Raw genomic sequence first — 21599 nt, 5'->3', positions numbered from 1 at the left:
ATCGTCTTTTAATTCCATTAAAAATTTGCATTAAAAAACAGTTATTGAAGTTAGTATGTTACACAACACACGAAACTGAAGATAAATTCATACACTTTCAAATTGACAATAAGTCAAAAAATATATATTGTATGTAATTTGTAAAATTATATACATAGCACCATATCTTATGTTGCATTACATATTTATATATACATTTTTTATGGCAATAAATAACAAAGTGTTCCTTGACGCAAAATTCATCTATAGTCTACAAATACTTTATACTAATATTACATAATATTAATAAGCGTAAACTGAGTTTCCTTATCGTACATTTTAGTGTTTTTAAATCACATTATTAGTAAGATATTATTAAAAGATAAATTATAAAGATAATGTAATATTTGAATTAAAAGTAAGATAATTTCTGACAACTTATTTAAAAATATAAATTATAAGTTTTATGTAAAGCTTTTGTAAATATCATTTGGCATAAACTATATTTTTAATTGTTTCTCTAATAAAATTTAAATTTTCGATTGCTTTTAAAGAGAGATTTTTGGATTATTTATTCAAAAACTGACTTATATTTACTAGGGCTATATCCCGTTATTTTCGATCCCCGAATATCTTCGGAACTTGACCCGATCTCGTGCAAAATTTCCAGCCTAATCCGAAAACGAAATATTGAGAACCTCTAATGATTACATATCTCACCTAGGTTAATGTTTTATTTCAGAATGCTCAGGTTTAACTTCGTCCGAAGGTGAGTTTAGATAGCGACGACTCAAATTAATTGCTACCATAATGCAACATAACAGTAATGGACCAAAAATTGCACCTTCCACCCCTAGACAAAAGATACCACCTGCTATTGAAAGACCTGTAAGGTAAGGATGTCCACCACTACAACAAAGATTGGTTCATTCGATTATATAAAATTTGTATCGAAAAATGATAATTCTCATAAAAAATATTTTTATACAAATTAATAAAATTATCATACCCTTTGATTTCTTTGTAAAATTCTGTTACTACCACGTTGCATGCAATAAAATGGAACATGAAAAATAAGATAGCAACCATGGATCCGCGAGTCATCCAGAGTTCCAAAGTAGCCGGAATGCACGCAAAATATGCATCTAAAAATGGCACAGCCCCAAGTATTGTTGCAAAAGTAGCTGGCAGGTAGACAATTTTTACTTGAAATAAGTTATGTATAAACCATGTCCACATGCCAAAAAAGGAAGCGAGTTTAAATGTCGCAGCAAATACTCCAATTACTGCTTCTTGTAAGGCCACAGCATATCTAAAAAATACATTCTTCTGTAATATTTGTGCTGTTTCATTTACTGTTTATACTTTTATAGTTTAACATACCCCTCGACATAAAGAGTGCTTGTTAATAAAAAATATATTTCCGATAATGATCATTTTATAAGGTAATCCTATAAAATACATTCATAAAAAATTCGTAATAGTTACCTGTGACAACTAATAGGATTAAATAATGTGGTTAATTCAATGGGTTTGTAACTCTTCTTGCTAGAACTAAGGAGATAAAAGAGTGTTGTGAAGAAGACTACCTAAAAATGTTAAAAATTTTACCAGTGAAAGAGGGCTTCAATTACTTAAAAAATTAACGTATTTTTATTATGTACCATGCTGAGAGCAAAATTAAGAACAGCTGATCCGCTCATGAGTACGATATAAAATAACTCTGTACAAATAGTTAGTATCACAGACATGTTGCCCTTAAGTATACTCCAAATAGAATCAAGAACTGATGTGAAAATTCCAATGTTCTCTTTTATAAAATTTTGTATGCTGTCCATATTAAATAGTTCTACAAATATAAAATATATCATGTTTACATATAGTTTCTATTTTATACACATTTGTTTGTTCTGTGTGAGAAATCTTACGTAAAGGCGTTTTTTCAAAGACTTCGGTAAAGCTTTCCCAAACTGAATGGGTCCCTGCAACATCCACACTAGATTCAAGTAAATCTGAACTTTCATTGGACATCATCCATGCTTGATATAGTTTATCCCAGAGTTCTAAAACCTTTTTCTCCATTTGTTCTGCCTTTATGGGGTCTAAATCTTTCATCATACCTTTTACCTAAATCATATATTATGAATATTATAAAAATATATTTATGAACTAGAGAAAAGTTTGCTTTTCTTACTCCATCAGAAATGGCACTTCGCCCATATGTATATGCATTATCTAATACACTATTGACTGAGCCTTCCCATTGTTCGGGTAGCCAATCTATGTCTGGATTATTCATCAATGATGAATTAAGAATTTCTCCAGTAATTTGAATAAGATACATGCCCTCTGTATAAACCTGTAATAAATGATCATATTTTATTGAAAAGTTCAACAAATCACTTAGTTTTTAAATTTAATTAACATATTTGTCATACCTGTATTGTTATGAAAATAGATGCAGAAATAGTAAATATAAGTAAACCAAGGATCACAGCAATTGTTGCCATTGTATCGACTGATGCTTTTAAAGCTTTTGTTAATTTCTTGTCAATTACAATTACAAGTTTGTATAATCCTCTAACATTGGCTGGCAAAAGGGCCTGATGTCTTTCCATAAACCAGGTCATTGTAATTTGCATTATAATATTATATTGTTTCATTACCATTTTCCATAATCCAAAATAATTAGCAAGTTGTTTGATAATATAAAAAGCTGTTGGAATCATTAAAATATATATCATCCATTTATGTTTCCACAAAACCATACCAATGCATGCATACAGTGCACCATACATGTATATGTCAGTATCAACTTTATTGTCTTCCACATCTATAGATATTTTTAATTCAGTTTTCAATCGCCTTAATATGTAGCGATTACTTTTTGGAAATTGTGATTTGCGACTTAGTAAAGCAGTATTAACATCAGTATCCAATGACAATGATTTTTTATATACTTTTGGATTGAATTCACTACTTGTTTTTACTGGAGCAGATAGTGGTCTTACAACGTCTTGGCTACTGTCTCCAAACTGCACATCTGTGATTTTTGCTTCAGTTCCAATATTTTCTATGGATTCATCACTAGTTAGTGGAGTTAATGTATCCTTCTGAACATTTGCAACCAAATTATTTGTAAGTGCAATGCGTGTTGCTTCCATGAATGTCATATTATTGCCTTCTAACTCTTGAGTTTCCATTATAAGTATTACTTCATATATAAATCCTACTAAGCATAGTATTTGTAATGATATAAATACAAGTATTTTGTAGGCTCCTAATATATTAGAAATGTACAGACTAATATAGAACCACATAACAAACGACGTATAACCAAAATGAAACGAATTATATGGTGTCCAATAAATGTACAATGTGTATAAATATCCAATGAACAAAACAAAGATCTGTAAAGATAAATAAATATATATTAATATAATGCTATCACAAATAGTAAGTAATAAAAGGATATAATGCAAAATTTTAAACTTGTTTTCAAAACTACGAAGTATTAAACTGTTTTTGAACATGAATAGACATTACCTTATTAATCAGATTTATGAATATGAAGAATATATTAGAGAGACCAATATAACTAGTCACTTACTAACCAAATTATTGTATTTTTTCAGTTATTAACTTTTACAGCAAAACTTTCATTTCTTAGATGTATAAATGTTTGTTTATAGTTTATATTCTAGTTAAACAAAGTCTTAAAATTACAATTGATCCTTCAGTAGTATTGTACTTTTATATCGAGAAATTTATAGGTGTTAGTAGAATGAACTACTATATAAGATTGAACTATCTTACCTTTTTAAGACTATTAAAAATAATGGAACTTAAAGAATTAACACTGAATGTACCACTGTATGTCAAATGACTGGTTTCCCATTTTGTATGGATATATTATAATAGACATTACTAGAAATTTAAATAAATTCAATTTGGTAATCTTTGTAAGGCAACATATACAGTCACTTTTAGACCTTGGCACATTCAGTTTTAAATATTTAGAACTCACCGTATAAATGTTACATGTTGTTATAAAAAATCCAAGAATAAAATTGAAGCTCATACATATTCTCCATACAAGACAATTTAGTATATTTGGTGTATAATGGTATAAACCAAGACCCATAGCTCCCAACAAAAACGTAGCAATAATATATTTAATGTGACCCCATAGGAATGATCCCAAGTTGTCAGAGATTTTATCCACTATTTGCAAGGGTAGTAAAGTTAAGTTTATAACTAGTGGTGTACGAGATGTTTCTGTTTTTTCGAACCATGACTCTACAATGGTAGTTAATGAATATTTAAATGGGAATAAAACAGACCCACATAATAAGGCCCATATCAAGGGTTTTACGAAAGGACTCAATATAATATACAGCCCATAACCAGCCACTGAAATCAGGCATAAAAGAAACAGTGCCACGGCATTGTAAATGCCTTGCTTTAAAGCGTTTTCGTGACCCGCACTCAAGCTTGACAGCATGTTAAAGAGGTTATCCATTGGCGGTCGCGAGTTATCCATCGTATACGTAATCAATGTTTCTTTCGTACGTACAATATTCAATTTTGAATATTTTTACTATCACATCCTACTAAAAACATTGAAAAATGTTGAGACGATTGTATTTCTTTAAAATAGTAAAGGAGGAAACGTAAACATACTAATTCTTTGTATGTAACATACAATGGGTAATAGGTACTGCACCGCATTGCGATTCTGTGCAGACCCCATATGTGTCCACTACACACAAACATATCACTGATATCACTAAGAATAAAGGAAAATAAGGATAAATGAAGCTTTATTCAAATTGTAACAGAGTTTACGAAAAAAGAAATGACTTTTTTAAAAAACAGACTTATATTACATTAATGAAACAACGATCTTTTCAGATAAATTGTTTGTATATTTATATATTTTATACACATGTAGTAGAATATAAAGTTGGCTAAATATAAATGTGATTAATCTGAATCTGATTTCCTTGACGTCATTGATTTCGTCATATAGATATAGATTTTTTCTTATTCGAAATTTCGTATTTAATTCTTTTAAAATTCGTTCGATATTTCAGTTTGTTTTTTAAAAATCATTTATACCTTCTTTATAAGCACAATAGGTCAGAATATCCGAAATTCGAAAGAATACTTGTGTGCATAGAATTTTAAAATGAAAAGTGTTTATTTATTTATCGTCGATCAAAAACTATACACCTTAAGTATATAAATGAATACATAAATGTAAACACATACTGGAGATACAAATCTGGCGAAGTAGATTCCGACATTTTCGGAAGGCTGATAAAATGACAAAAGTATTATAGTACGCCCAAAATGTTTTTATACAGTCTTAACCACCTCCGAATGCAATTATTTCGAAAGCTCAAGCGTTCTATCACGTGTATTGTTTCGTTTTTTATTTATAAATATGGAGATTATCGAAATGTGTTGTATGAAACATTTTGTCATTTTTAATAATTAAAAGTAAAATGTAAATGCTCATCTCGCATGTATGTATCTTTATTACGATCATATTATGTCTCCCCGCACATTCTTCTCCCATTTTCCCTCTTTTATTAAAACTTATTTTCGAAGTTTCAATCACTATTACATATACTTCTGATTTCATGGAACTTAATGATCATCATCGACACGTAACGGTTAAAAATATTTGAATCCGTGAAAAATTCATTGTAATTGTATGTGCGTGTACGGATACGTTCATCATATCCGTATATTTAGTTTGAAAATTAGCAGAAATAGACCTAAGATTGCTAATCACAGTATTTCCATCACAATTATATATATATAATTTACGTCGAATGTTAGAAATACAATTTGAAATATGACGCGATATCGATCAAGCATATTACGAAATATTTAACTTTGTTTATTGTAGATTCTTATGGAACATGTTTCGTTTCGCTTTCGTAATATTTATTAACGAATGATGTTAAGACACCAAGAGAACGAGCTTCATAATGAATACACTATTCCACGCACTCGAACAAACTGTCTACGCGAGAAAACTTAAAGCCAATATTCTTGTCAACATTTTTCTTTTTATTTCATACTTGCCGTATTTACGTTATGATAGCTAACGTAACAACAGTCGTTAGAAGCTGTTCCCAAAATCTGTAATTATTAGTCCGTGCAATATGAAACGTTAAATTTCTAATAATTCACAACTCAATTGTACAAATTATTGATTTGGTATTAAAAAGCTGTATGCTTTATCGTACTACCTGAAAGTGTATTATAATTTATCACCAATTATCATTATTGTTTCTTTCTTGCTTTTGAATGTTTACAATGTTCTCTAAAATTTCAACTAATAGGATAAGATTGATTTTTCTATGCAGGTTCGAACTAGGATATAGCGCAGCCCAACTGTTGATATCGAGGATGGCATAGGTCACATTATGTTAGAGTTCGAACTTGCATAAAAATATCACCTTTTTAGTAAACACCATTACATAAAATTTCTGCAAAAATGATAAACATTCAAAAGCCGAAAAAAATAATAATGGTAATTGATGAAAAGTTATATAAACTTTAACATAATACGAAAAAATATAAATTTTTCAATACTATATCAATTATTTGTGCGATGAAGTTATGAATGATGAAAAATCCGTCAATTCATATCACATGACGTAATATTTTCAATGTTAAATGACTCAAAATACTGCTTGAGATACGTTTCTCTTATAAGGGGAGGCTACTGTAAGTTTTCTCAACGTTTTCAACTATACCCTACAAAAAGTAGATAAAAAGACCACGAAGAAAATTTGAGACATTGAAAAACAAATTGATAGAAAGTAATCTTTCTAAATTTTAAATAAACTCGAATAAATCAAATGTTTTGACAATATTCTGTATTTTTTCATACTTTCAAATACTCTGTTCAGTTTGTGTCCTCCCCTTCTCAGGTAATTAAGTAACATTAATATGTCGGAGAAACAAATATCTCGCACAGGTATACCGCACAATCTCAGTTCACAATATTTGCTAATCTCGCGTTGCAAACATACGTCGTTCCACTATTGTATAGAAATTGCAAACACTCATAGTAATTTATGAATCTCAATGTGGACGAGATACCATACTTTAGTGCCATTATCTGACAATAAGCTCAACTCTGACGAGAACGTGCGTCTGGGTTATTATTCGCGTTATGTGCATACATTCACGTATACAAGCGTATACAATAAATTATATATCTTTCCTTGAACAACGTACTAGGTCGTAAAAATAGGTGAAACAATATTTCGACCATTACAGAGTTGAAACATTTCGAGAAACTTATTCAATTAGGTCACAATGTTTTTGAGTAAGTTCATTGCTGGGGTGTATGGAACTAGCGCACTTATTAAAAGTTGCATGTAATTGATTAGGTTGTTAATTAGGGTAATAAATTCCTCGAAATATGAATTTATCCCGAAACACTGTATCACCGAGCAGCTAGGCTGACTCAGATTCTAGCACGCATCTGTATTATGAATAAAGTATTATGTTATTAAACCGGTCAGCATTTAAAGCTTAATTATACTGACGTCTCCTCGAACGTAGTGTCAAAAAGAGTGGCAAAGTTATTTATTTATAGAACGAGTTAGTAAAAAAACGAACGAAAATACAATAAGTATACATTTTCTTTCTACTAGTCAAACTGTCTGGATCTGAACGGATATGTTTTCAGTTTCGTATTTTTTTTGCTGTGTGAACATATTTTCATTTTTTTCATACAATACTCAGATTTTTTGGCGAATCCTTCAAAAATTTCAGCACTGTTCATTTGTGATGTGAGATGTCTTTATTGTTAATCGTTATACAAAAGAGAGCGAGGAGGTAGTATGCTAATGCTATGAACGTTAAATTTATTTTTGTAATCGTTGTAATTAAAAATTGCAGCTCGGTAACTACGATGCGAAAAATGTTCGAATAATTTTAATAAGAACGAAAATGATTAGTGATACAAATTAGATTCTTTGACTGACGCTATTATATGCGAGATATAATTTCATGTATTAAAAGGACCATGATATGTCGTACAAAACATAGACAAATATGTTCCAAAATAGACACACGTGTCGAAAGTAAATTTACTAGGTTCCTTTGGGCGATTTATTTAGAAGAGAGAAAAATAAATAAAGACATAATGCTATAACACGTAAATTAGTTGAAAAAACGTGTGCTATGATTTAAGTGATAAAAGAATTCGTTTATGAACTACATGATTGAAAATTTTCAAAAGTATTATCGAAAGTATAGTACAATGACAAGCCAATGTAGTGTTTTTAATTAGCTTGTAATAATATAGAGAAAATATTACGACTTATACTAGTAAAGTTACTGCGGCAATTTTAAAGAAACCTGTGATAACTTTCATTAACCAAGATAAGCATATATAAAACGATTACAGTTTTAACAAACTTAATTGCATCTCCTAAACTATCTCGAAGCTATTGCAATTCCTGTTAACAAATACTGAGTGGCTTATAATACCGTACACTCAAATAGCATATGCCAAATATTGCCAAGAGACAAGTGATCTCACAGCACTAACGAACATTTACTAGATAATATGAAAAACTTTTTAGTTCTGTTTTATGATTTGCTTTTATCTTCATTTTTTCGTGGTTGATATAATTTAAGTCAATGAAAGTATCTTATGCACCTACATTTGGAAAATAAATTGCATTCAATCCATACGTAGAAACATATTTATCTCATTTTTATAGAACACAAACACACTAAAAATTTGTTCTTCTAAATTCAGAAGACGTATAACTCAATTTTCGTTCTGTAATTTTTGAAGAACGGTAATGGTTACACGTGAACTTAGTCCTGTGTTGTATGCTTCTATGTTAAAGCACCATTCAGAAACATTTACAGAATTAGTTGTTCTTTGTTTGCAATTGTACAATCATTTGTAGGTCAACAATGGTCTTCTCCAGCATTTCAAGCCAAGAGACATTGGTCAACGAACATCTTAATTGGCTTGCACAGTTATTGGCTGTCACTGTATCAAATAAACTTGGAGATGTTGTACTAACGCTTGTTGGAATATTTTCTACTTGACTGTTGCTCTTATGTTTTGATATAGTCTTGTCATCTCCAGATTCAGATGAAGCCACATCATTCCCTTCTGTTTTATCCTTTTCTTCAGTGTCTATGTCAGAAACATTTTTCTGTTCATTAAGTTCTTTAATCGGTAGATGCAATTCCTTATCAGAAGTTTCACTATCTTCGTTCACAGTGAACTTCCGTTTTTTTGAGGGTGCTTCTATTTCCTGTTGATTGGACTCTTTTACTTTAATGGCTCTGGTTCGAGTCAACAGAGTCTCCAAGGCTGGTAACAAGGTAGCTGGTGGTTTCAATCTCGAACTGCTACTGTAGACTAAAGCTAGTGCTCTTAAGTCCCCAGTTAATCTATGTGCAGATGCTTGAATATCTACTGCCTCAACCATTGCCATCATAGAACTAACTAAGTTGTCAATAAGTAAACAAGTCTGTTCAGTTAACACATGGTTAGCAAGCTTAGGAAAGAAGGTTTTCAGAAAAGCATGTATTGCTGGTACACCTAACGATGATCTCTCATCCAATAGTACAGCATCAACATAGTCCACTGTATAAGAAGAACAGAGAAGAGATGCAATATGCTTTCTGTCTATGTGTGTAGCCGCATGAACATCTAACCACAATCGAGGAAACAATGCTAAGTGCAATGGGACACCTGTAATTCAGTTATTTCATTACAACATCATTAAGTTATTTGACACTGAATTGAGCTCTTTCTACAATCGGTAGTAGAATTCTGTCTCTTTCAACAAATTTGTAGATCATGATTAAACATTTTTTAATTGGAAAAAATAATTATCAACCGACAAATTTGATGTAACTGAAATTTGGCACAAAATTCCTGACTCCGACTGCAAAAGTTACCCAGTTTGCAAATTTATCAATAACTATTAGTACCCACCTTCGAATCCTAACATAGCACTTAAGTTAACTAACGTGTCTGTCATACAATCGTTATTGATTGCCAATCTACACATCACATCAATAAGTTCATGATACGGTAAATAAAACTCGAGCAAAGCACTGTCATATTCCGGGTCCACTCCTTTTGATGCTTCCAATTGAGAATGCGGCACGGCCATTTGAACCATTGGTCTGGCGGGTCGAGTAGGCATTTTTCCTGGAGGAGTAGATCTTCTTGGAAGATATGGACCAGGTGGAACAGCAGCATGGGACTCTTGAAGAGCTGCGTGGCAGTGTGAGAGCAATGGCGCTAAAATTAATATAGCCTCAGCAGGTACAAGCATCACAAGTTCCTTCAAAAGATCTATAGCAAGATTTCTCATGTCCGGTGGATTGTACGTATTCAATAATGTCGCCAATTTCCGAAGAATGTCTGGCCATTCTTTACAATTAGCTAATATATTTCTTGCGTCAGGTCCTTCTCTAGCAGTTCTGATGCATCGTACCAGTTCGACGATAATTGCAATTAATTCAGCTAGATCGCCAGCTACATGACACGCTGTTGCTTCATGATACATTATATGCAACATGTGAAATGCTTCCAGAGCCATACTTAATCCTCCATTGTACACAACGTACAAGCGGTCGTCATCTGTTTCGATTAAAATACTGTAAAACAAATATGAATATATTAATACAATATAGATCATAAATAATTCAACTCGTCTTGACATTAACTACAATATTATGAAGATAAAAATATATCGCGTTGTTTATAAAACGTCGATAACCTTCAAATAAATTTGAAAATGATGATAAACGATTTTAACAGAAATATGTAAACGTTCTGTGTCTAATAACATTAAATATGATACCGGAATGCAGAGATGAGTGTAGCCCAACATGATCGCCCATCTAGTCCTTGTAAGTACGAAGATAGTGTTCCTCTCCTGAATGATGCAATTTCAGATTCTTCTTGCTCTGTTTGATCCGGATGCCTAGCTACTAATAATTGCATCAATTTGAACAGTTCATCTACAGCCTATAACAAAAAACAAAATTACATTCTTGCTTTAATCTTCTACCATGTTTTCTTTCAATCTTACTTTAAGGGATAAAAATAGTACTTATGTTTAATAAATTTGATTTGAGATATTCCCTATCAGTCTAACTGAATATTATAAGAGATTGATTGGTGACTGACTGAATATTATAATGTATGAGAAAATTTAAGTGAATGCATTAATTGAACTGCAGCGTATAGGATTTACGTATTTATCAGAAAAAATATCATGAAAACAAATTCTATATATTCAAAAAAATTGTGCACTTTGAAACACTACTAATACGAAGCATTTGACTTGTAAAGTTTTTTCTTGCAGTTACAGAATTAGTACGTGTAAATATTATTAATCTTACGGTTGAGTATTGAGTAGGATGTGGTGTAATATTCTTGAACGCCCATTGAATGTTTTGATGTGCAGCTAATTGTCTTGTAAAGGTGCGCGATTGTTGACAGCAAAGTCGTAACAAACCATAATAAGCAGGCAGCATTACTCTGTTAAATAATACTACATCCTGATCCTCATGATCGGCCCTACAATACATATTTTACTAGAAAATTACATAAGTATCATTTACATGTGGAAGAAAAACGAGCTTACAATATATAATTAAATGCAATATTTTTAGTTATATGTGGATTATGAAGTATATGAGCAACATTTTCTGGACAGTCTGAACAGACGTGGTACCAAAATAATAATACAGCTTGTTTATTGTGATGCACTGGAATGCTAGGCTCAGAAAGTTTCGGATGAAACAGTGTCCATAAATCATTTAGATATTGTCCAAACTAGAAGTAAATAATTTACAACATCATGTAAATGAATCATAATATGTTATATTACACTTACCATTAATTTTTCTGTCTTTGAAACAACACAATAGGTGAGCAATGCAAAATAGGCAGTGAGTTTCATTGTACCATGGGTCTGTATATCGATATAGAGTCTTGCCGGTTGTAGTAATCTTAAAAGTGCTGTATATATTTGATGCAATATTAAAGTAGCTTCCGGTGATAGTTGCAATTCTCTAGATGTATTGCAACCTAAACCTAATCGGTGAGCGCTGCGATAGCCTTGCCTAAAGTGAGTCGAGGGAACTAGAGACACAAGGAGAAAAGCAGCTGCTGAACGAACTCTTTGATTTGAGTGTTCCAATAAGAAATGTTGTAACCATGTATCTAGCCCTTGCAGCACCCAGGCATGTGCAAGTTTGCTTCTTGTCACAGCCAAAGCTAACCACTCCAATGCACCATGAGGTGCAACTCTGGCTGCTTCCCATACTCTGCCCAAAATCAGTTGAGTCATACAAGGTAAACCACTAGGTCCTGAACTTTCTGTCAATAGTGTTAGAAGCTTAAAGAACGGTTGGCACACATCTGTATGTTTCGTTATAGCTTGGAATATCATTGTTACAATATGTATAGCTAATCTGTCATTCCAACGACACAAAGATTGAATTAAGTTTCTTGTTTGGTTAAGGTTAATGACATCTCGCGTTTGTTGATAAAGAAATGGAAATCCTTTACCTCCAGCAACAGCACTGAGGTCTGCTGGAGACAAAGCTAGTCTGTGATCGGGTCCTCTACTACGTTCGACCAATGTTGCTATCAAAGTGATCATCTTGTCTAAAGAAGCAGGTCTTAATTTTTCTGTTGGCATGGCAACGATTTCTTCCTCTTCTTCTTCTTCACTAACTGCATCTACAAATTCATGTGTCTTGTGACCAAGATAAAAATTTACCATAGTTGAAATGGCTTGCACTCTGATTAGAAAAAGCGTTTCTTCCTCGCCCATTTTGCTGAATTCATATAAAAAACTAAAATATTCTGTAAGATGTTTCAAATGTTGTTTTGCATGTTCCATGAGTGATAAAAGCATTCTCACAAATCTAGTTACACATGAACGGGTACCAACAGTGTTCACGTCATTTTCCTCATCACAAAGAAGATACAAAGGTGCTTGAGTAGCGCGCAATCGTTGTATCACATGAATGCATAGCCTTTGGAACATTTGCCTTACCATTTGATTCGGGCATTTGACTAGAATTTGAATTGGCCACCATGAGTCACTAGCCATTCTTTCGAGAAATCTAGCACATGCACCAGCAGAACTGTTAAACTGTTTAGTTAACAGTTCTACCCATTGCACCATAGTCGGTTTTTCTTTAGCGTGAATAAAAGTTTCCATAAAGAATGATGTTGACAAATCAGCTGACATTTCTGTTATGTCAGGCTGAACAGAGAGTAACGTTTGCGGTATGTATCCGCATATTTGCCACATGAATGTGAAGTAAGTATGTTCAAATATATTTTTATCTTGGAGAAAGTGCATATTATCTTGCCATATCCAATCTTCAAGTTCTTTATTCAACTCTAACGGTGGTAATTTTTTAGTAGTCTTTTGAATCAATGTAGAAGTTTGTCGTCCGTTTGGACTAGAAACAGTAGCTTCTTCTTCTTTTACTTGATCACCAGGATCAGCACACCATTCGTAGAAAAGCATATAAGCAGAGTTTGTTTTCTCAAAACTGAAATCCATAAATTTATCTGTAACTGAGTCATATGTTTTACTTGTCATTTCACCCCCAAAACATTCTGCTGCTATTTGATTGGGATCAAATGGTTTAACTTCAGCATCGTTGAATAAGAACCACTTATCTTTGTTAGGACATGTGCGATCTCTAATGAAACTATAATAATGTCCACCATCAGCAGTACCCGTGTGAACAGTTACGCCTATTAAGTCATACTGATAGTATTCTTTTTCATCTTCGTCATCGTTATTATCCAGCTTTGTTTGATCACTTTCAGATTTCTTTTTTTCTGAAGCTTTCTTTTCTTCTTGATAATGTTGGGGCATTAGTTTCTTTTCAACATATCCGGACATGTCTAACCTCAATGGAAAACTGAAATGCGTATTTACTTTCTCCTTCAACATAGTGCCCATATTAAAAGTATATCGCATAGTATTAAAGCATAATATGTGTGGTAATTTTTTAAAACATGCTCTTTTTTCTGCTCTAGCTTTTTTACCACATTGAGAGCATGTATACATATTATCTCCTTCTAGAGTGTCTTTAACCGTCACTTCATCTAAACTTTCATAGAGATTTCTCATGTCAGCTACTTGGCAACGAACAGTGTAAAATTCTTCCAACGTTCTACTTACATGTTCACAGTCTAATGATACAACATTATTAGATATTACACCACAAAATAATGTTTTCACCAAGTTTTTTAGATCTGCTGTCATCTCTTCCAATTTAGACACAAGGTCTATAAAGAATTCAGCCATATCCTTTTGTTCACCAGTATTAAGTGGCTCATGATTCATTGTATACACTCTACAGAAACTTCGAGGATTGTATGCTTTTCTCTCAGATTCTAAAAGATAAGCAAACATTCTCTGTAGTTCCCTTAATGTGAGTTGATGCTTATTTGCTCTATTACAATCGGCGCCCAATATGGAGACACGTGCTTGCGGCATCATATACAGATGTTGCATGCAGCTAGCCATGTAGCAAGTTGCACCTAAGTTGGTTAAACCTACGTATCCACAATCAGAACGCCCGTCTTCGTGTGGCCAATAGTCCCATGGGTATGGAGAATGAGGACCAGGTTTATGCTGAGCTAATAGTTTTTCATGAAGGATTCTATAATTATCGGGTGCCGATTTTACAAGTTCAACTAGTAGGTCAAATGCTGCTGACCTGGAAACTTGACTTTTACACTTGGGAACATGTTTTGATCGCGGATTTGGCAATGCGAACAGAAAATCGAACACTTCATGCAATAAGTTTTGTCCAATTTTTCCTTGTTTACAGGATGGATTATGCGTCATTATGTTACAAGTAAGATTTAATAACCCTACTAAACCATCATCTTCTATAGTATTATGACGAGTTTCAAGATGTTCTCTATTTAAGACAGAGTCGATCACTCTTATTGCTAGTGCTTCCAGATCTATTGTTGAATTAGAATCGTCTGTTCCTTCTTTGATTGCTTCTTCTGGTAAAGAATCGACTAATCGACAAACTAGCCAAAAATAGTCCCTGCAAGCAGGGCCATATGGTTCTTTTCCATCATCCAATACTGGATGCAAGTGTAACGGTAAGTCTGGTTTCCTGTGGGAAGGTTGCATTGCTTCTGCTATCACAAGATGTTCTAATAATGTATTCAACATTGGTACAATCAAGCTTGCAATATCTGAATTGTCATCCTCAGAACCTGTATTACCTAAGCATAATCTATATAATGCTGTACAAACTTCTCTTCTGACGGCTGGTTCAGGATCTTCCAAAACTAATCTTCGTAACCACGTTTTTCCGAAAGGTTCGCCTGATGAAAAAAGATATTGTCTAACTGTATCATCACTGTGTACCCAACAAACTAATAAAGCCATTGTATAATGTATAACTTGGGATCTACCGAAGAGACCTGTTTTATAGTGATTTGGATCTCTAGGCAAAGATGCTTCATTTAATATACTCGTTATTCGAGCCATAACAGCATCCACATTCATCATAGAAAGCATTGCTTCACTTAATTTAGGTACGAGTAATTTATCAGCTTTACTTCTTTTCTTTTCTTCCTTAACAACGCCCAAATGACATAATTGTTTTAGTAAACTAGCGAGACAATCCTGTTGCCACTCGCTACCATCTCCCTGTTCCAAACACCCTGACATGAAAATATCGAACAAATGTCGCAAACCACCATGTTGGACAAACAAAGTAGACCAAACAACATCTTTTTCTTTGTCTTCCTGATTATCATCTGCATCACCGCCTCCCTCATGGGTAGCTGCAGAAGATGAGGAATTCACGACAGAAGGCTGACTTGTTGTACTGCGTCTACTTAAAGACTCTACTATATATAAAGAGTACATCAACTTCTGGGGACTAGCAGGATCAAGCAATTCCGGTAGAGTAGTTTCTCCTAACTTCTGAAAACCTCTCAATAAAGTAGGACTGGTTGGTAATAAAGTCAATGTATCCCAAACTCTTCTTGAAAGTACTTGAGCTTTTGTATGAGGAATTTCCTGTCCACCTTTAACTACAGTTTTCATAGCACTCAAAGTTCTCATCAGCGTGAATAATTGTTCAAAATATTGTGGTCGTAGGAGTAATAATGTTGGTAAAGACTCTCGAGGAGGAGGTGGTAAAAGAGACGGTGAATCCATGTCTCGTTTATTGCATCTACCTGTACCGTTACTTCGACCAGCACCAGGAGAAATGAACACTAATTGACCATCTTTAAAACCCATTTCCTGTAATGTTTTCTCGTCAAAATCAATTGTTAATTCCTGACCCTGTGTGATCATTCTAATTGGCCCATCAGTAAGTAAAGATCCTAACACTGATCCATTACTTTGATTTGTGTTTGTAGAAGATGATGACTTTTCTTGAGTGTTTTGCGTATCATCCCACCACTTAGCAACTTCTGCTCTTAGATCAGCAACATAATCAGTACTAAAAAGTGTAAAGCTTGTTTTTTCCGGAATTCCAGCTGGTTGTACGAATATCCTCAGCTGCTGGCCCTTCTCGGAAGTGTTCATGGCTACATGACTACCAGCTCCTCTACCTTCTAATACCCAACGACGTAAATGATAGGCGTACCGTTTCCGAAAAGCTTCTAAGTGTGTCCTCAACAACAACAAAGCTCGTTGTATGCAACGTAAACTAGCTTCTTCATTTGTATCTAAGTCAGCACTAGCTGCCGCAAGATGAGTCATACACTGTGAAACAAACTCTGCTTCTTGCGTTAATTGCCTGGACATATAGTAACCATTTAAATATTGTATAGCCGCCATACTGACATCTGTACTTTTAGCTTTCAATGCTATTCTCCACAAGAAATCCATGCCAACCGAATCTACGTCCCTTAGAGGTCTATCTAAGTGTGCAGCAGCCAAACGAGCCAAATTACATAATTGCTGAAAAAGACTAAGACCCATCATGCTAATAGTTTCAGGTGGTAAACTTGGTAGTTTACGCATACATAGATGTTTAAGTGTATCCATTCCAAGGGCATGTTGTTCTGTTGACTTTGCTTGACTGAGTAACCAACTGAAGAGTTCATCGGCACATGTTGGGTCTTGGGATAAACATTGCCACAGTATGTCAACTTGTTCAAGACTTAATCGAAAACAGTCAGGTGAACCCAAAGGCGAAAAGATTGAAGACAGAAATTGTAATCTTACTTGTATTTCTGTTTGATGAGAATACAGACTGTTTTTTGGCCCCGTGCTGGTGTACGTTTTTAGATTGTTGAAAAAGTGTTTCATCATTCCACGTTCACGATCTGCCCATGTCGTTATTGTATGCGCATCCATTGCGCCAAATTGTTGGAAACTTGCGAGTAATTTGGGTAATAACCTTAGAGACACAACTACTGAACGGTTAGTTGCTAGATTTTCTAAACAACCTTCTATGAATTTCATAGGTATAAGTCGGTCAACGTTAAAGCAAAGAAGATTGCATAATGCCTTCTCAGCTTCTAAAGCTAAACCTTCCCCTAGTTGACCAATTTTGTCATCTTGTAAAAGATCCCATAATAATGTATTTCCAGATTTGCATACATTATCCAAGTTAAATTGAGAACTAACGCGTGTAACAGTCTGACGAACACTTCTTACTTGTGGAGGACGACAAACAGATCGTCTAATCGTCATCGTTGAATGAGAATGATGTGGATGATAAGCTTGCATTTGTATAGCTGTTAAATGACGTGCCGCAAGTTGTGTTAATTCTTCTTCGCAACCACTTTCTTCTCCATCGAAGTCTGCCATATTTTTTTCACTTTTATTTGATATTCTACTACTATAAGATCCTTCTTCGTCTGATAACATTTCATCCAGACCGGAAGGCAAAAACGTTGGTCCAGTCGCATGTACCAAACCTGCAAGTTCAGATATAACAGCGCTAGGACCATCTGCCGCAGCAAGAACTCCAGCTACATCACTATCATCTTCATCGTGTGAAGTGTCTGCAGAATCTGGAGCCCGGTCTACGTTATGGCCTACTAACGACATGTATTTATTTTTATTCGCTCTTCTCAATAATGCTGCCGTCGTTGGAACTTGTTGATCACTTGGATCTAATCCCATTGCTTGTTGCTTCACGCGATCCAATGCGTCAACGCTTTTCGGATCATCGAAAGAAACTAGTCCACTTGTGTCTAAAGAACTATTTAAGCTGTCCTCAGTTCTACTTTTTATATCGATCATTAAATCTTTAGTTTTCATGCCATTTTCTTGATTAACAATATCTTCAAATGTTTTATCCATAGTAACTAAAGAACGTTTTTGTGGCTTCTTCCTTTTTCTTAACACTTTCCTCTTTTTCTTTTCAATGGCAACTGTTTCTTCTGCGTTCGATTTTTCTGTGTCTGCCTCCGCATCCGATCCACTCTGTTTTCCTTTCATATCATCTTGTGTATTGCACACAGAATCTTTCATGGACTCCACATTACACTCAGACTTTTCTAATGCAGAACCTTCAGCTTCATTTAAGCTTGTCTGTACAACTGCTGTGCCCATATTTTTTGCTTTGAAAGGACCTGTAAATTTATGTATTTTATTGTAAGTATACTTAAGGGAAAAAAGTGTATTTTTTATATGCAGCATACCTTCTCCATCACTGCTATCACCTCTTGCTTGTTTCCTTGGTGAAGGTCCTTCAGATGGAGCAGGACTTGGTTCTTCATCTTCGTCTGGACTGCTTCCATCCATACCACTGGGATCACTAGTACTACTACCACCAACACCGCTATTTACTCTTAAAATTTCTCTATTTTTTATAGTTAAACCTCTTGGATAACCTGAACCACCTGCTGTCCAAATAAATTTAATCAAAGCAGATGCCAGAAATAAACTTTGTTCTGTGTGGTCCTTTGGTTCTAGTTTTCCTAACAAAGAATACAAATGTAGAACTGGAGTTGGAGCCAAATGTTTCACTAAGGGTGCTAACAAATCATATACTGGACGTCCACAGTGTTTTAATTGTGCAGCTTGCCACATGGTATCCATATCTGATAATGCTATTCTACCCTCCATAGCCAAAAAACTTAATACAATGTGACTTTGTTTAATAACTTCTACATGCAAATTTGGTCCAAATATGTGAGCTATTATATTGTTTTCTGTCAACCAAGCTGCCAATGCATGGCCCACTTGTTCCACTTCAGCAATAGTTTCACTGTTACAAAGTTCATTGAATGCTGTGATATGAGCATTTATCTGAGCTATTCCAGCTAATCTCATGGTTAAAGTTGTACTAGTAAAGTATTTAAACGCTAGATCCAATCCATCCCGATCAAAACTTGGTAAGACTGCGTCAATGGGATCTTTTACAGCACTCCACATGAAATCTAAATTTGTAAAATTATAAATTTATCATTAAAAAGCAGGAGTACACATTACAATACCTATAGTAAATTTGCTAATTTACCAGCCATTGTTCTAACTGCAGGTGTGCGTAATTCTTTGTCTCCTAAACGACACATATATTTCATAACTCGGCTGCGTAACGGTATAAAGAGCTGAATAACGCTACCATAATTCAACCAAAGTTTCAAATTACAAATTACTGCAACCATAGAATGTGCAAGACTAACTGGTAATGTAGTTTCCATATCAAAACAAGCTGACATTAGATTAAAGCCACCTTGATGGCAAAATATAGAGACAGCTCGTATTAAGGGTGCTGGTACCTCTGGATCATGAGGCTCACAATATCCACCTTCATCCTTTAAAAATAATAAAAGTTTATTGTACAACTTTAACAAAAGCAATCTTTAGATGTCCTAAGAAATGATGAATAGTTACTTTTATTGGAGCTAAAGGATTAATTGCACCACCATGTTTCATTGCAATATAAAGAGGAAAATTTAATAAAAATATCTTTGAGAGTAGATGGAATAATTTTTCTCTATCTTGTTGCGACCAACTTTGTTTTGTTTCTGTTTGTGCAAAATCTGAATCCTCTGCCTTTCCCTCATCAGTTTTTTCTTCTTCTTCTTTTTCATCTTTAGTTGATGATTTTTCAACATCTGTTTCTTGTCCATTATGTTGTATAATTTGCAATTGTTGTAATGTGCATAACACAACACTTTGTGTTAATCGTATAAAACGATCAAAATTTTTTATTTCTCGATAACAGCACATACATTGCCTAAAACAATGATAACTAAAAAAATCTTTTAAGTTCATACACGATGTAAAATATTACAACTAAATATTTGTATACATTCATAATTTATTTAAACAATGGAAATGGAACCAGACCTTTGTACCCATTGATTAACATAATGCAATGTCGTATCCACATCCGAAATATAAAGAGTAGCCAGTCCATCTTGTTCTTTTGATGATCTTTCATCGTCTACATATAAGTTACATATACATAAATATGTAAAACATACTGTATTTATAAACAAATAATACAAATAATATAAAATGACTAGTTAATTTTTTCTATTACTGTAACTAGTAAATAATTTACACATTATTTAATTTAGACTGTTGTCTGTATGTAATACTCGTGCGCGTGTGTGTGTGTGTGTGTGTGTGTGTGTGTGTGTGTGTGTGTGTGTGTGTGTGGGCGCGCGCGCGCTGATTATTTTAACATGTCGTACAATTTTAATATTATTTACGACGTTCTGGGTAAAAAAATTAACAAGATAGTATTGGATCTTGAAGAATTAAATCTTCAAATAAGTTTTCCATTTAACGCAACAAGCCACAAGACTATCCATAAGCGGTAAGGTTATACATTCTAATATTACAAACGAAACTTTAAAAGAAAATGTATGAAACAAATTCAACGTTTCTTTATGCAACATTTTGTCCTTAAATAGTTTACGCTAAAGAAGCAATTGACGACGCGAGAATATAAGTTCGCAACATGCAACAGAGTTTAATAGGTTAACATGAAAGATATTGTATACATTTTGCTTACAGGAGAGCAGAAGGTCGTGAAAGTCAACACACACATCGCACATGGTTTTCTCTCTTCAGCCTTCAAAAGGCTTTTAATCACGTCAAGTTCATCACTCAACTTCACCACCACCCATTCCAAAAGTTGGTAATATTATTAAACATTTGTATTCTTGATTATCCTCAACAGTTGATTAATTCGTTAGTCACCATATTGCTTTTTTACGCAGCTGCGTTCACTTGCTGCTTACTTCAGATGAGCAACAGTGAATACCAATTCATTACGAAAAATCCTTTTACATCTATGTAAAAATCATACGATAGTGAAACAAATTTTAATAAAATTGTCTCAAAATACAATCACATTTGTACAAATAAAGTTACAAAAATCCATAATCTCCTGTTTATCAATATGAACGTCATTATGACAGAAGACAGCTGATCGTCGCCATATTTTACCGAAATATACATGGAATTTAAAATAATTGTGGGAGCTCTTTAAAAAGAGTACATACATAATAAAATACAAAGAATAAGATTTTGTATATAATATAAAAGAAATATAAATAAATTATTATTTGTTGTTGTTGTATTTAAGAAGCACACAAAAAC

The 21599-nt window shown here is 33.6% G+C and overlaps 2 protein-coding genes and 1 long non-coding RNA gene across 4 annotated transcripts; 1 reads left to right on the top strand and 2 right to left on the bottom strand.

Annotated features, from left to right (window-relative positions):
- Positions 1-102: 102 nt before the first annotated feature.
- LOC117226672 (transmembrane protein 245) lies at positions 103-4522 on the bottom strand. 2 transcript variants are annotated; one of them, XM_033481262.2, is made up of 9 exons: positions 4007-4522; positions 2418-3389; positions 2174-2338; positions 1908-2106; positions 1644-1828; positions 1468-1568; positions 1363-1380; positions 989-1291; positions 103-888 (listed from the first exon to the last, which is right to left on the bottom strand). In XM_033481262.2, the coding sequence occupies exons 1-9, from the start codon at positions 4520-4522 to the stop codon at positions 705-707; spliced, it is 2643 nt and encodes an 880-aa protein (XP_033337153.1). In that variant the 3' UTR covers positions 103-704. The 2 variants fall into 2 exon arrangements, with proteins under 2 accessions (XP_033337153.1, XP_033337155.1); XM_033481264.2 differs by lacking the exon at positions 1363-1380.
- On the top strand, positions 4407-5502 carry LOC143261377 (uncharacterized). Its single transcript, XR_013035514.1, has 2 exons — positions 4407-4547; positions 4640-5502. It is a non-coding gene; the product is annotated as an uncharacterized LOC143261377 (long non-coding RNA).
- puf (ubiquitinyl hydrolase 1 puf) lies at positions 5164-21249 on the bottom strand. Its single transcript, XM_033481261.2, has 11 exons — positions 21010-21249; positions 20337-20433; positions 19878-20223; positions 19501-19798; positions 18680-19420; positions 11901-18610; positions 11649-11839; positions 11404-11581; positions 10860-11026; positions 9983-10653; positions 5164-9736 (listed from the first exon to the last, which is right to left on the bottom strand). Exons 1-11 carry the CDS (start codon positions 21050-21052, stop codon positions 8898-8900), a joined length of 10281 nt encoding a protein of 3426 aa, XP_033337152.2. The 5' UTR covers positions 21053-21249; the 3' UTR covers positions 5164-8897.
- Between the last annotated feature and the right edge of the window lie 350 nt (positions 21250-21599).

Source organism: Megalopta genalis, unplaced genomic scaffold, assembly GCF_051020955.1.
Source record: "Megalopta genalis isolate 19385.01 unplaced genomic scaffold, iyMegGena1_principal scaffold0050, whole genome shotgun sequence".
Taxonomy (NCBI): domain Eukaryota; kingdom Metazoa; phylum Arthropoda; class Insecta; order Hymenoptera; family Halictidae; genus Megalopta; species Megalopta genalis.
The sequence above is the reverse complement of the archived record's forward strand: the minus strand, read 5'-3'. Positions and strand labels throughout refer to the sequence as shown.

Coding starts and splice junctions, on each gene's coding strand:
- LOC117226672 (XM_033481262.2), bottom strand. CDS start 4,522: ATGGATAACTCGCGACCGCCAATGGATAACCTCTTTAACATGCTGTCA. Junction 3,390..4,006: donor CAACATGTAACATTTATACG/GTGAGTTCTAAA, acceptor TTATCTTTACAG/ATCTTTGTTTTGTTCATTGG. Junction 1,829..1,907: donor CTTTGAAAAAACGCCTTTAC/GTAAGATTTCTC, acceptor TTATATTTGTAG/AACTATTTAATATGGACAGC.
- puf (XM_033481261.2), bottom strand. CDS start 21,052: ATGTGCGATGTGTGTGTTGACTTTCACGACCTTCTGCTCTCCT. Junction 19,799..19,877: donor ATCCTTTAGCTCCAATAAAA/GTAACTATTCAT, acceptor TTATTTTTAAAG/GATGAAGGTGGATATTGTGA. Junction 19,421..19,500: donor TGCAGTTAGAACAATGGCTG/GTAAATTAGCAA, acceptor TTACAAATTTAG/ATTTCATGTGGAGTGCTGTA.